The sequence below is a fragment of the Astatotilapia calliptera genome, chromosome 2 (genome assembly GCF_900246225.1).
Source record: "Astatotilapia calliptera chromosome 2, fAstCal1.2, whole genome shotgun sequence".
Lineage (NCBI taxonomy): Eukaryota > Metazoa > Chordata > Actinopteri > Cichliformes > Cichlidae > Astatotilapia > Astatotilapia calliptera.
The window spans coordinates 19,133,153-19,147,873 of NC_039303.1; the positions used below are offsets into that span (position 1 = coordinate 19,133,153).

General features: G+C 43.7%; 1 protein-coding gene and 2 non-coding genes across 4 annotated transcripts in view; all 3 read right to left on the minus strand.

The window, feature by feature from the left end:
- The window catches only part of polr1a (RNA polymerase I subunit A), a 29,336-nt gene extending 14,628 nt beyond the window's left edge, over nucleotides 1–14,708 (minus strand). For both annotated transcript variants that reach the window (XM_026186160.1, XM_026186152.1), the window contains exons 1-24: nucleotides 14,401–14,708; nucleotides 13,764–13,872; nucleotides 13,451–13,546; nucleotides 13,198–13,347; nucleotides 12,815–12,925; nucleotides 12,576–12,661; nucleotides 11,912–12,000; nucleotides 11,585–11,665; nucleotides 10,811–10,928; nucleotides 10,531–10,672; nucleotides 10,267–10,428; nucleotides 10,062–10,184; nucleotides 9,743–9,970; nucleotides 9,547–9,654; nucleotides 9,325–9,471; nucleotides 7,810–8,001; nucleotides 7,475–7,624; nucleotides 7,158–7,341; nucleotides 6,287–6,369; nucleotides 3,540–3,698; nucleotides 3,054–3,152; nucleotides 2,792–2,944; nucleotides 1,504–1,586; nucleotides 864–1,029 (exon numbers count right to left, since the gene is read on the minus strand). In XM_026186160.1, the coding sequence (XP_026041945.1) occupies nucleotides 864–1,029; nucleotides 1,504–1,586; nucleotides 2,792–2,944; nucleotides 3,054–3,152; nucleotides 3,540–3,698; nucleotides 6,287–6,369; nucleotides 7,158–7,341; nucleotides 7,475–7,624; nucleotides 7,810–8,001; nucleotides 9,325–9,471; nucleotides 9,547–9,654; nucleotides 9,743–9,970; nucleotides 10,062–10,184; nucleotides 10,267–10,428; nucleotides 10,531–10,672; nucleotides 10,811–10,928; nucleotides 11,585–11,665; nucleotides 11,912–12,000; nucleotides 12,576–12,661; nucleotides 12,815–12,925; nucleotides 13,198–13,347; nucleotides 13,451–13,546; nucleotides 13,764–13,872; nucleotides 14,401–14,477 (3,096 nt within the window). In that variant the 5' untranslated portion in view covers nucleotides 14,478–14,708. The remainder of the gene's footprint in view (nucleotides 1–863; nucleotides 1,030–1,503; nucleotides 1,587–2,791; nucleotides 2,945–3,053; nucleotides 3,153–3,539; nucleotides 3,699–6,286; nucleotides 6,370–7,157; nucleotides 7,342–7,474; nucleotides 7,625–7,809; nucleotides 8,002–9,324; nucleotides 9,472–9,546; nucleotides 9,655–9,742; nucleotides 9,971–10,061; nucleotides 10,185–10,266; nucleotides 10,429–10,530; nucleotides 10,673–10,810; nucleotides 10,929–11,584; nucleotides 11,666–11,911; nucleotides 12,001–12,575; nucleotides 12,662–12,814; nucleotides 12,926–13,197; nucleotides 13,348–13,450; nucleotides 13,547–13,763; nucleotides 13,873–14,400) is intronic.
- On the minus strand, nucleotides 480–593 carry LOC113009639 (small nucleolar RNA SNORA5). The gene has a single exon (XR_003270221.1). It is a non-coding gene; the product is annotated as a small nucleolar RNA SNORA5 (small nucleolar RNA).
- On the minus strand, nucleotides 6,066–6,202 carry LOC113009632 (small nucleolar RNA SNORA5). The gene has a single exon (XR_003270220.1). It is a non-coding gene; the product is annotated as a small nucleolar RNA SNORA5 (small nucleolar RNA).
- Nucleotides 14,709–14,721: the final 13 nt, after the last annotated feature.

The following is a 14,721-nucleotide window of genomic DNA, read 5'->3' on the forward strand; positions in this document are numbered from 1 at the left end:
CTTATAACGGCGTACAGAAAGAGTTGAGCGTGCACGGAGGAAAGCTGCTGAGAGCGCGAGCGACACACTGAGAGCAGGTGTGCAGATGTCTGTGAGCACACAGAGCAGAGATCTGAGCGCGAGGGGCTGTTATTGCATATGTATATGGATATTAGCAAACACTGAAACAGACTTCTTGCACGCAGCAATGAATTTTGTTTGCTCAAATTAAACTTTTCTTAGCTCAAAATAATTTTCTTCTCAAAATACAACATTTGCACTTGCAAATATTTTTACGTGCGCTCAGAATAGAGGCACTAAAATAATAACGCCATAGTCTGGGCGCATTCAGATTAATGTGGCTTAGCTTTCTTTTTGTAGCTTCATGCTAAACTAAGCTAATAGTTAACAAATATTTATAGTTTTGTTAACAGCTGGGCTAATACAACAAATCGTCATGGAAACTGCACAGTATTATCTGAGTTGCTGAGCACTAATGTGCTTGTATGCAGTACATATTTATCCCCCACCGAGGCCCATGACCTGCTCCTTCACTGTAGCAGCCATTTTGGCCAGTACCAACCACAGAGGGGGGAGCACTGAATTTGGCTGCGATCTTCCACAGCACTATCACAGGGAGCTGTAATGTGGCTGTGAATCAACAAATGGTTTGTGTGCAAAGTTAAGGTTGCGGTTAACAAGTCGTTTACCATCAAAACCTTTTTATAACTTGTCGAGCTGTACGCAGACAGTACACAGATGATGAAACACTGAGCCAGCCATGCGTGTATCATCAGCCATGGCTGGTAAAGTTTAGCTTTGCAGCACTACCTTGATATGTGGACCGTCTCAGATTACCATTCACATCCTCGCTGTGTTCATACCTCATAGTTGTCTTCTATGAAGGGGAACTGTCTTGGTTGCAGGAACTGAGTTTTGGGGATATCTAGTCCATCCTCGCCGTACAGGAACTGGACCACAGAGCCATCGCTGTCTCTTACCGTCAGGTCGTACTGCACTACCAAACCCTCCAGATGTTTTATGACACATCTGCAGAGGAAATGGTTTGAAGAAGGCAGAGGGGCAGATGTGCCATATTAATGACCTTACACTGTGTTTGAAACACCTGCGTTTGATATTCTCTGCTGCTCACTTCCACACATTGCCACATGGAAGCAACATTTCCCTCTGAAATCAAATCAACTTGCTTCTCAATCTCATATCAAAACAGGGTTTCTGGTTACAAATCATCTCTGTTTGTGTTCACTCCAAAACAAAGACTAATGCTTTATCCGACCACGCTGGCATGCAAAGAGATTTACAAAGCTCAAAGCAGTGCACATATGAATGCTGTTCAGAAATCCTGTGAACTCAGATTTGAATAATGTTTCATTTGCACAGCACTCATTGCCAGCCAAAACAACAGTGAGTAAAATTCGTATAATATTTGCATTTCTTGCCCCAGACAGACACAGGGAGCATTTCTGTGTTTTTTGGGGCTTGTGTTAGTAAAACTTTTGTTACCTTTGCAGATATCCTGATCTGGATGTTTTCACGGCCGTGTCGACCAGTCCTTCTCTGCCAGCCATGCAGTGGAAGAAAAACTCCTGAGGATGAAAGAAATGCATCATAAAGGAAGAAAGTATTCAAATCCTGTGCTGTGCCACTCCAGACTCTGATCAGGTGCCTCATATTTGCCTTTATTATCTTTCAACTGTGCCCAACAGAAGCAGAGTTTACTTTAAAAAAACCATCAGCAGCAAACCTGAACTCTAAGGAGCTGCTCTTAGCAGCGAGGTTTAGCTCTCTCTATAGAGCATAAAATGAGAACAACCGCATTGGGATCCTTTACAGGAAGTGGTCTCGGTGGGTTGAACTCCAGTGGTTCTTTTATGGTATGAGTGTGAGCCACCCTCAATGCATAGGGTCTCTCACAGCACGCCATCACGGCTGAGGTAAGTAATTTCTTAAATGATCCTGAGGGTTATGGAACAAAAACCTCAAGTGGAAGACCCCAAAAAAATTCACCAGCACTGAGCCGGAGGATCCAATTGGCTGTCCATCAAGACACTGGACGATCCTCCAGTGTCTTGATGGTCCAGTCGGCCGTTACTGGTGCCGACTGCAGCCCTATAACCATCAGATGGCATCTGAGACTGAAGGGCTTCAAAAACAAATGTCTTCAAAGGCCTCGTCTCCTTGGACGCCACAGAATCAACCGTTTGGACCAAACATGCAACACTGAAAGGTGGCAGAGAGTTTTCTTCTCTTATGTGACCCTTGTCTGTGTGGTAATGCCTGTGTTTTTCAACAGGACAACGCTACAGTACACAATGTTCTTTCAGGAGAGTAACATCACTCTTTTGGACCATCCTGTGTGTTCTAAATCCAACTGAGAACCTTTGGGGATGGATGGCAAGTTTACAGAAACAGACGACAGTTCCAGACAGCAGACGCCCTTCATGCGGCCGTCTTCAACACTTGGAGAAACTTCGCTCACCTCATGGAAACGCTTACATCAAGCATGCCGCAACGAATTTTTGAAGTGATCAATAATAACAATGAAGCTCCTCATCACTGAGTTCATGTCTCAACTTTGATTTCTGTTTTGGGGGGTGTACGAAAATGAAAATATGATTTTTTGCCATTTTTCAAGCCGTCTTAAACGTTTGAGTGTGGATGTATCTAAATCTACAAGACAGCTAAATGTTCAAAATATCAAAGTCTACCTCCTTAAGTAACGTTATAAAAAAAAAACTTAACCTGGCCGCACAAAAGGAGCTATCATGTAAAAGTGACTTTTAAACGTTACCTGTGGTTTGATGCCTGTGAGGAATCTTCCAGAAACAAAGCCTCCAGCACCGGGCGCAGGGTCGTAGGGCTGGAAGCACGGCAAGAATTTCCCAGAGGGCATCAGTGGAGGCCTACGGCCCTCCAACTCAATCTGACCAAGCAGACAGGAAATCTGAAACACACACCAACACACAGGTCAGGACATCTGTAGCTTAACACACCTGGCTATCAAATCAAAAGGAAAGCCAAGGTGAATGTGAGAGCGAGGGGGAGGGCCGTACCTGCATGGTGTTCACTGTAGACCCCTTGGCTCCTGATTGGACCATCAGCTGGAGGTTGTTGTCTGGGAAAGAGGTGTGTAGTCCAACTGGCATACATACCTAACCAGCATACAAAACAACGTGCACACTGCATTAAACCAAACACGGAGTGAAACCTGTCTGAGGGTGTCTGAGTTATAGAAAGGAACGATCTAATGCTTTAGAAGATGCAATTAAAATGGATAAATCTATAATGTTGTTAAAAACAGTCTCAATAACCAATCATGACAACACTAGAGCCCAACAATAAATCAGCTGATCTGATATACAGGATGAGATTAGACGTTTTCTGACATACATTTTTACACATTCAGAAACAAATCAAATGAGTTTCTTTAGACGCTTCCTCTGCAACGACGCAGACATGTGACTGGACCATTAAACCTTCTATTCTTAAAGCAAACAAAGGAGGAACAACGTGGCTCTGAAACAGCAGTGACAGGTTACCTTGTTGATATCATTGTTGACTTGGTTTGCCACTTCTTTGAACTTGTGGTCGGCCGTGATGAAGTCTCTCTGGTCTGGGTTGAGGTGAGCATCCTGCCAGCGACTCTGAGCCTCGGCTTGGTCCACATTGGTGGGCAGATTAAAAGCAGCCTGGAGCGCCTGAATGACAAAAAGAAAAAAGGAAAAACAAAAATAATAAAGCACCGAATCTTTAAAGCCACCATGTGGACAATCTGAAAATATGTAGACTTTGCTGCCCCCTATTGGAAATCACCTAATGCAGCAACCACTTGCAGATTATTATCACCATAATGTGAGTGAAGCAGATACAGGGTTCATAGGCCTTTTTCAGGGTCAAATTCAAGCACTTTTTAAGCACTTTCAAGGTCCCTTTTCAAGCTTTTCCAGCACATGCCCCCCCGAAAAAAAAGAATGCATGTTTCAATTCGCATCACTTCAGTAAGACCATGTGAAAATTAAAACAAACCATCCTCGGTGAACTTAAACACCTTCGTTCACCTTTTGTTGAGAAATAGAAAAACGAACCACACAAAAATACCGGTACTGCAAAAGGAAACGGTTGCCTTATATACATCATGTATAAACTCAAAATGCACATTTCACTTAAAAATTAAGATGTGACAATGTGAACAAATCAACTTGTTAGAGATATTCTTCTCCTGTTGACAAACTGTATCAGCACAATTTATCTAAATTCAGACAAAATTTAAAATATGAGTAGAAAGTGATATTTTTGACTGTAAAAACCAAAAACATGTTTAGCGAATCATTTTGATAACTTGAAATGCAAACAGAAATTTTTGCAAACAACAAAGTTATTTGGTATTATTTACCTAAAAATACAGCCAAGGCTCAGACGTTTTTTATATAACCATTTAAAATTATTTACAGAACAATCAGCTGTTCTGCATCAAATAAGAAGGCACAAAAACTATTTATACAACTCCTAAAATAGTAGGGGTGGGGAAAAAAATCGATATTGTGTAGTATCGTGATATTTTCTTTGCTAATAATGTATCGATACAGGGACAGCAGAAATCGATATTTTGTTACAAAAAAAGTTTTTGTGGACTGGAACTCTGACTTCAGAGCATGTTGATCCTTTTTCTGAGCAAGAATCCTGACGTTCCTTCACTGTCCAAATGTGGTTTTTTTGGCAGCAATAAACATGACAGTTTACTTATTTTAATTTAAGACATGTTTTATTTTAATTAAGTTTAAAACTTTTTTATTTAATGTAAAATTATATTTTGTTTTAATTTACTTTCAAATTCTTCAGTTGCTGAAGGGGCTGCATAGTTTTCATATTGCATAGTTCAGAATAGCTATAATTGTACCAGATGGTTGCATTCAGTTAAGTTGGACTAGACTGTGGCACAAACCGTTCAGTTTGTCAACAATAAAACTGACTGAAATGAGAGAAAGACTGAGTGCGAGACTTTGATATTAGATAAAATGAATATTGATAAAGTTTACCTTTATGTACAGAATCTGAATATCGCAAAATATTTTTAAAAAATTGCAATAATATCGTATCGTGCGTTAAGTATTGTGATAATATCGTATCGTGGGATGTTTGGTGATTCCCACCTCTAAAAAATAGTTTGTGTCACTCTAACACAGATGAGAACAGCACAGGGATAAACATGCAGGTCTGACAACAGCTGTGTCACTCAGCGTTTACGCTGCAATCTGCCTTTGGTGGCTTTAAGGCAGCAACTGTGACATTCACTAGTAGAACTGACACACAAAACAAAACAACGACTACACCACACACTAACTACACAAGACAACACACTAACTTGAGACTCCAAACACGATAAACGTCACTAATCTCTCATGTATCAAAACTGTCTCTCTCTCTTTCGCTCACTCCTAAAGCTTCCCTCTCTTCCCAAACAACCAGATGCCACATGTTGCCATATCATTTTTTTGATTGGTCGACATGGTACATTTTTCCACCAACAGGGAAGGAGTGATTTTTTTCTTTTTTCACCAATGACTGTTGTTTTTCACTCACAAGCAAAGCGTGTTTGCTAGCGCTCTCCTTAGAAAACTCAGTTTTTATGGAACCCTGCAGATAACACAGATTCATTTATTAAGAGCACGTTTCTATACTGGTTAACAGCTAAACACAGCTTCCTTTTTCCCCATTAATTAGCCACATCCGCTATAGCTGACAGTGTCACACTGCACACTACAGACCATTCCACACCCTCTCATCTGATCTTTGTGGCTCTCACATCTCACTACAGCCACGAACTGCTTTCATCTCATTCTTGTCATTCCCACATTCAGCCTACGAGCACAGTGTTTCACTGATGTTTGCATTCACACGTCCTGAGTACGAACGAGTCTTATAACACGTGTTTTCCCAGTGATTTATAAACCCAGCTGCCTGCTGAAACGTCAGCGTTGTAGAAGCGTTATTGTGGACACAGCAGAACTGGAAACAGCCTTACACACAGACACTTAATGACTGTGTACAGGTAAGCGTAATATAATTACTGTGTGTAGTACATATTTATCCCCACAGGCCATTTTCCAGCACCATGGGGCCCATGAACTACACCTTTACTGTGGCAGCCATTTTGGCCAGTGGCGTCCAGGAAGGAGGAAGCACTGAATTTGACAAAGCTGCAGTTTAGTCTCTCTGTGGTGTCAAATGTAGAGCGTGCGTTCATGCTTGCAGGCTGTTCAGTGAAGACCACATTAGCTTTACTCACTTTGGTTCCAATCTTCAGCGACTCCTTAATAATTTTCTTCCTCCGCTTGTTGGCGCCTGGTTTTACCAGGATGTCCTCCACACCTGGGCACAGGTCAAAGGAAAAAGTTAGTGTTTCTGTTCCTTGTACACAACTGACAAACAGGTGAATCATCAGCATTTAGCAATCATTTCCCAAGTGCTGGTAAACAGAGCAAGGAATTTTTAAAATATCCCTTTATGCTGGATGGTTACATTATTTTTTCCCCTAAAACCAAAAACTACCAGGATGAAAATGATGATGCAGTTGTGCATCCTTTATGCTGGCTAACAGCCTGCAGTCGTCTCATGCACGTCTCTGGAGCAACCCCAGCCTGTCCTTCTCTGGCAAACCTCTCCAGATCCTCCAGATTTAACTGCCTTCTAGCGAGGACCCTGGTCTTTGGTTCACCCGACAGATTTTAAAGTCAGGACGTTGTGCAGGCCAGTCAGCAACGCTCACTTTGAACTTCTGGAGGTCTTTCTTCACCAGGACGTGTGTTTAGGTCGTTGTCATGTGGGACGACACACTGCTTAAAGTTGTGTTTCAAAATCTTCACACATCCTTCATGGTTTCTTCCACCTTGATGAGATTCCCAGTTCCAGACACACTGAAGCGTCCCCGCAGCATAATAGTCCCACCACCGTGCTTCCCTGTGGTCTCTCTCTTCCTGCGTTCTCCAAACATCAGCAGCGTTTCTTAGTTTAGTCTCATCTGACCAAAGGACAGCTCGAGTGTGCAGAATCTTTCTCCAGGTTGCTCTCAGTGTACCTGACACATTTGTGTGATTGCAGTAATACTAACAGGGTTCAGGGGAGGAACGAAGAACACTGGTCAGTATCCGGGTTCTTACCCAGAGTGAAGCCTCTGTAGAGCTGCAGGTATGCAGTGAAGAGTCGAGCCAGACAGCTGAGCAGTTTGCCGCTGGTTTCCCCTCCATACAGCTCATAGCAGCAGTGCACCAAACCGTAAGCCGAGGAGCCATAATGAGCTTTGTCCAGAACCCCAACTAACAGCTCCCCCTGACGAATCACCACCTGAACACAAAGACGTTCGAAAGAAGAGGAGAAGCAAGCGTCAATGCCACAAACCAAATCAGAACTACAAGATCCCTGGTCTCCTTTAGTAACTGAGTAATTCGAGTACTTTTGGCTCGAAGAGTGTACATACCTGAGAGTCACACATGCTCTCGGGTTGGTACCCTGGAGCGGCTCGTGGTGGGACCTGGATCCACGCCTTACTAGGAATCTTTGATTTGCCAGCCAGGTTGAGAGGCACAGCTTTCTCTGGGATCACATTCAGCAGGAGGGTCGACACCACCTATGAGGAGCACCGAAATCATCACACAAGAGATGTTGAAGCCATGAATTCCTTATTTTTACTATTAGAGTTCAAGACGATGGATAATTAACACGCTGACCTTTGACTAAACTCTTTCGTTCAGCTTCCAGCATCACGCTGAAAAGCTTCTATTAAAACCAAAACTCAAATGTACGTTCGCTCACCTGTTTTCCCGTCCATAGCTGCTGTGGTTTGAGTATTGCTGGAGGAAGTAACTTCACCCTGCCCGGTTTGTCAGTCAGCCCTCTGTACACCAGCTCAGTGTACTGGTCTTTGGTGAAGAAGCAGCCTCGTATTGTCATCCTTGTTCCTGACACCATGTGGTCCTGGATCAGGCCTGCTAAAGGTTTACCATCCTGAGGAGAGAAGAATGAGAAGGTACAACCTGCAGTTCATGAGAGGAAGGAGGCCCTTACTCCAGATTCACAGTGGAGTACTTCGATGCACGCGATGGAGCGTTGTCCTGCATAAAAACCAGAATCAGGTTTGGGAGTTGAGTTTTAGTCTTTAACCCCAAAAGGTCCAACGAGCTCATCTTTAGTAACGCCAGTCCAGACCAGAACCCCGCCTGCACCTCGCCGGTTAATTTGTCTTTTTAACGCCAACACAATTCTTGTGATCGTGTTGACTAGGGTTGGGTTTCTGTGATCACACACCAATATCTTATTTCAACAATGCTGCATCCCTCTGAAAGACTTTTTTTTTGCCTTTTTAAAGTCTATTAAGTTTATTGTTTTGGCCCAAAAGAAGCTGCCTAATAATTATGCACACCTAAATAAAGACTTTTGATCTCTTAAGGCCACAACTTCCCTTACTCCACAAATACAGGTCACCTGATGTACTTAGATCCAAAAGTCATTCAAGGTTACGCAACTTGATCGTTAAAAATTAAATCAGTCCGTCTTTGAGTAAAAGTGAAGGTTATTGCTAAGCTCATGGATATGGAAGCCTGTTTCTGCCACTAAAAATAACAAAACAAAACAAATTCATCTTTCTCAAAAAAGTAAATAAATTTTGACTTATTAACTCAAAATTTTGAGAAAAGTAACTCGAAATTTCGAGTTAGCGCTGCCAATCAGTAACCTACGTCAATGACGTCATTTCCTTGTTACCCAGAAGCTGAAGCCCTCGGCTACAAATGCTATGCTAAGCTAGCAGTACTGCAGCCAGTCATGAATGCACACATTTCTGAGTATTTTCAGCGTGGCTTCACAAATGATGAAATTCTTGTGTTATTAGCTGAATCACATGGCGTTAATATCAGCAAACGTACTCTCAAAAGCGCCGATTTGTTGCGATCCGGTTTTGAGTGCACGTTAGTCTGCGCCATATCCTTCCGGGTAACAAGAAAATGACCTCATTCAGGTAGATCACTGATGGGCAGAGCTAACGCCAAGTTTCAAGAAAACAACTCAAAATTTCAAGTTATGGATACTTTTTTAAAATTTTTGTGGCAGAAACGGGCTTCCATACATGAGTCATTAAAACCAGAGGCTCTATTTCCATGAGCAGGAGTCTCCCCCTGCTGGCCATTAGAAATAATAGAAGTTTAGAGGGTTTTTATTCGTGGTCGTCTTACATGTATAATCCAGTCTGTTTATAACGTTTTGCAGCTATAATCCCTGAGACTGTCGGGCTGCAGTGTTAATCCTGTGTACTGTCTGCATACACACACATACCTTGGGGACGAGGTACTGCTGGTCAGTGCTGACTAACGTGTAGGCCTCGGCTCGGCCCAGCTCACTTTGAGGGAAGTGAGCGTTCATTTCATCCCCATCAAAGTCAGCATTGTAAGCTTTACAGTTGGCATAATGGAGCCTCAGCACCTGGAAGATCGAGTTGAGATCAAGTACAGATCAAAGTAATCCACAAAGCACAGCGGCTGAGGGGCTCGGAGCTACCTTCTCTCCTGGTAAGATGCGTGCACAGTGGGCTTGGATGGAGGGTCTGTGCAGAGTCGGCTGTCTGTTGAGCAACAAAACATCTCCGTTCTTTATGTGTCGATTCACCTGAGCAGACGAAACGCAGCTAGTGAGCGCTCACGCAGGGCGTTAAATCTGTGACTGACTGCTGTTTCAATCCACGCAGCTGACTTACGATCTTCATGGGCATCTTGCGTGGACCTGGAGAGGGTGTCAGCAGCTCCTTGGCCACCGCCTCCCTCTGTGCGAGGCAGGTAGGGGAGAGGATGGTTTTCCTGCCGTCCTCGTTTATCACCATGGAGGCACCGGGGTGGACGTTGGGCCCGTTGAGAACGGCCTGCCGGAGCTCCTTCACATTCCAGGGAGTGACTGGCTGAGGGTAGGTCAGCTTGGTGGCGAAAACCTGCACGGATACACAAAACAGCCAGAAAACTTTGAGCTCCAGTCCTGATACCATTTTGATCTCGTCTTCTTTAACAAAGGTAGGGATGTACCATAGGTATTCCTATCTCGTTGGTGCCTATGTACATGTCTGGGCAGATGACAGATCTTGCGGCGTAGTCCACACGTTTGCCCATCATGTGTTTCCGAAATAATCCGTCTTTCTTCTCAAGGATCTGTAACGTAATGTGAGAAACTGTAAGGTTTACTTGCCTAAACCCTGGTCAGCTGTGCTCGTGCTGGTGTGCAGTGAGGTACCTGTCTGATCCCAGGGTATTTCTCTGTCATCAGTTTGTCCATGTCGCTGTCAAAGACGATGTTGACGTGGCTCTGCAGGCGGACCCACACGTTGTACAGTTTATCTGTTAGAGTCGCTCCCAGGATCCCGGACAGAAACGACTGGTCCGTCTGCTCGACAGCCTGAAAAGAACCACATCCACTCTGCCATCACAATCTGGATGGAAGAAACGCTTCAGCTGCTCAGCTTCTTACACTCTTCATGTTTCATCGTCTCCGACTCACCTCTGTCTCCGGGACAATTTTCTCGCCAGCTATGAGGGCCAGGAGTTTTCTTATGATGTCACAGTCCTTCATGACAGCCTGCATGTTCACTGTCTGACCGTTAGTAAACATCTGGTCACCCAGGCGATTGATTGGACGATACCTGACGGGGGAGATGAGGAGTGTAGTGTTTGAATAAAAATAAGCTGCTCGTACAGCAGTAACAGATTACAGGTCGGAGTGGTAGGTGTTTCAGTGTAAAACAAACAGGTGCTACTGTGCCAACTGTGTAATGTTGTACCTGCATGGCGGGACCACAAGCAGCTCCAGGAAGAAGAGGTCAGGGTAGAAACTGCTTCCCCCTTCTTTGGACCACATGCACTCCTCCAGCCCAGAGAACAGACACTTGAGGAAGAAACCTGAAGAAATAACACAAGTAGTGCTTTGAATTCTGCTCACACACACACACACACACACACACACTAAAGTTTCGTGACTGTAAGGTGTGCACTCAGGTATTTTTATGACTGGCCACGTTATACATGTATTTGTATGAGAGCATGAGCACGTTCTTAATAAATGCAGAGCAAAAATAAACAATAGTAAAAGCCAAAGCGATCTCTCTCTTTTTTTAAACTTGTTACATTGCATTTTACACATATGTAACGAGCAGCTTCTTTCATGTTGGCTCTCTAACACACCCCCAAACCAAACGTCCAGCTTCAAATACTCAGAAATGCTGTAATCTCCTCACTGAAACTGGAATAAGCATCATATTTTAATACACAACAACCTTCCAGCACAATGAAGTTTGACAGAGCTGAAAGGCAGCTGAAGTTCCCTCTTGTCTTAATGGGACGCTTTGGCCAATCACAGGTTTTTTTCCTACTAAATCACAGGTTAAGCAGTACATGCTGATCTGGGAGAAAAGACTTTAAATCTCACATGCAGCTGAAAGTCAGGGTTGACTTTTAATCCACAAGAGACATGTGGGTGAATGTGTCTGCGTGTGTCTGGAGGGAGGGGCTTAGAAGAGCCTTAAACATGTAACCTGGAGCCTTTATTTCTGGCCTACCTTCCTTTTCCCACACTTTGTTGACGTGCTCTCGAGCAGTGCTGGCAGTCATGTAGACTCTCTTTCCACGCAGCAGATCTTCTGCAGGGAGACATGGTTATGGATCAGAGTGAGAGGAGGTGCGTGCAGCCACCACTAAAACAGACGTATATCAAGTCCACCACAAATCACAATTAACCAGACATTTGTTCAGCAGTGAAACTGCATGACAGAAAAGGCAAGTTACGCAGCAGCCGTCGAGCTAACAGTCAGCTTGATTTTGTGCCACGTGTGTGGACTGTGCTGTGTTTTGTCTGTTTATCTGCATTTCCTGAAAACACTGCTCACCTTCAGTTTTGTCACTGGTTTGAGCTCCTGATGGCATCGTGACAATCAGCTTACTGTTGTGTTCGTGACGCACTGTAGACCTGCCACAACTACACAAACACACACAGAGTGCATGACTAATAATAATAATAATAATAATAATAATAATGGATTGGATTTATATAGCACTTTTCAAGGCACCCAAAGCGCTTTACAATACCACTATTCATTCACTCTCACATTCATACACTGGTGGAGGCAGCTACAGTTGTAGCCACAGCTGCCCTGGGGCAGGCTGACAGAAGCGAGGCTGCCATATCGCGCCATCGGCCCCTCTGGCCAACACCAGTAGGCAAGTAGGGTAAAGTGTCTTGCCCAAGGACACAACGACCGAGACCGTCCAAGCCGGGGATCGAACCGGCAACCTTCCGATTACAGATGCAATTCCCAACCCCCTGAGCCACGGTCGTCCCTACGTCACAATAAGGGAGAATATATTGTTTATATGTAAGTATAAACCTCTCCATTATCATGTATTACATTACAGCGAGGGATGATTAAACTTTGACTTGAAGACGACTTTAGAGCAACACTTTTCAACACTGACATCCAGTAAAGACACTATTTGCTGAAATCATAAACAGGATGAATATCAGTGACAGATGTGTGCATTCCATCGAGTTACCCGCAGTGAGGACACTTCCTGGTTTTCATATGGATCTTCCAGAAGTCGTTAATCAAACTGCCTTTCTTCTCAACCAAGTGCTTAATCTGAAACACACACACACACACACACATGCCAAATAAACAGAAAAACTGCACAGCTGACACAAATGCACATCGCAATCTGATTTACGTGCGGTTTTATTTCATTCACAAAACATCTCCATGCATTCCTTCATGAGTCTGTAAGTGTGTACTCACAGGTTTGGTGTTCTCTGAAGTCGCTGCGTTCATTCCAACTGTGGCGTCTGTAAACACCTGCAGCACCTGCACGACCTCATCGACAGTCGCTTTGACATTCTCCTCCATGTACTAACACAAACACACACACAGAGTCAAATGAATCAAACATAAAGAGACTAACACTGACCTGTGATAATTACAAAGCACAGAGAAGCAGAAGTGAAAAAACAAAACAGTGAAAGACCCCATCGTAGGAGAAGCTGCTGCAAGAGTCCAAACTCGGTTAATTTCTTTTTAAATCCCTTGTAAAACTAACCACACCTGTCAAAACTAGTTTGCTCCGTTTACTACACCTGGCCCTGTGTCGGTGCACTTCATGCCATCGTGAGTGCAGAACCCACCTGGCCGAGAACTTGTTCGATCTGGTAGACCTCCTGCATGGCTCCGTGGTCCAATAACTTGAGCTGGTTCAGCAGCAGGTGCATGGCTGCTCGAGGACATGTTAGCATGTGACACGCCAGGCACGAGCCACGGATCAGCAGGTAGAGTTTCTGAAGAGAGAGGTCAGCGCAGACATTAAGGTGAGGAAGGAAAAGCAGATGCTTAACACTGCTACTCTTTGTAAGCGTGTATGTGTGCATGTGAAACGCTTACATCAAAGAACAATGGATTATACACAGGTAGAGGTAACTCTATGTGTCCAAGGTGGCCTGGGCAGTTGTTGAAATCCTGACAGCAGGTTGAACACACCTGGGTAAAAGCAGCAACACACAACCATGAACACATGAAAACAACACATTCAGCTGATCATTATTTATTCCAAAATCTACAGATTCCAGAACATTATGAGCCCTTTTTGGTGGATTACTTCCTGAAACTTAAGCTGTACAGGCATAAAACCTAAATGGGAAATAAAATGGTACGGACTAATCTGTGACAAATGCATCATCACGTCTGAAGATCTTACCTCTTTGATGTCTGCTGGTCCCAGAGCCAGATCATACAAGCCGTTTGGGGCCACATTCCCAACACCATCCAGGAACCTGAAGTTAGTGATGGCTTTCACACTCAACTTTCTGCATGAGGGAAATTCGCAAGATACATAGATTATTAGAAATGCACCAGTTTGTAAACCAAACCTCAGCTTTCACACAACAGCTTGTTGGAAATTAAGAGGACATTAGTCATGACAGGGGCACAACAAGGTTTCACTGGCTATTTTTGAATCATGGTACATAAAGAAAGTTCAGATCAGACATTTTTGACGTTATTATCGATGCATTATGTCTTTACTACAGTTATACTGAATTTCTAGCAGCTCTTGGGTCTGTTCCGAATAGGTGCATATCTGTGTTTACTCGATGACACGTTCTTTATCACAGCATACTGGGAGGCTGGACTGTAAAGTAGCACAACGGTAATAACCTTATAACGGGAGGTCCTTACACGTTTCACAGATGAACACACATTAATAACAACAACACAGCAACCACAAGACATACTATGCGCTTTGTGAAAAGCCAGAACTTCTCATCATGCTGTCTCTTGCGTGTTGTTTTGAACTAGCACTTAGCGCGTAGCTAAAAACCGACCAGCTCCCTCACCTTATCTCTTCGGCGGAGTAAATGCCAAACGACATGCCTTCCAAACGCCGCCATGGCACTTCTTTTCCGAACAACATCTTCTTTGGCGGGGAATTATCAGCACTTTTTACCCGTTTACATAGATTACTTCATAGCGCTCAGTGAGAAGCTATTCCTCCTGTTTCACACGTGGGGCCGTAACACGTAAGTTTCTACGACAGGGGAGACACGAATAGGTATGACTAAACTTTCCACAACACCTGCTGCATGTTTAAAGTTTAAATGACCACACTTAAAGATAAATATTCTTTTTTGTTCTACATGAAAGGGAAAAGTGCACTA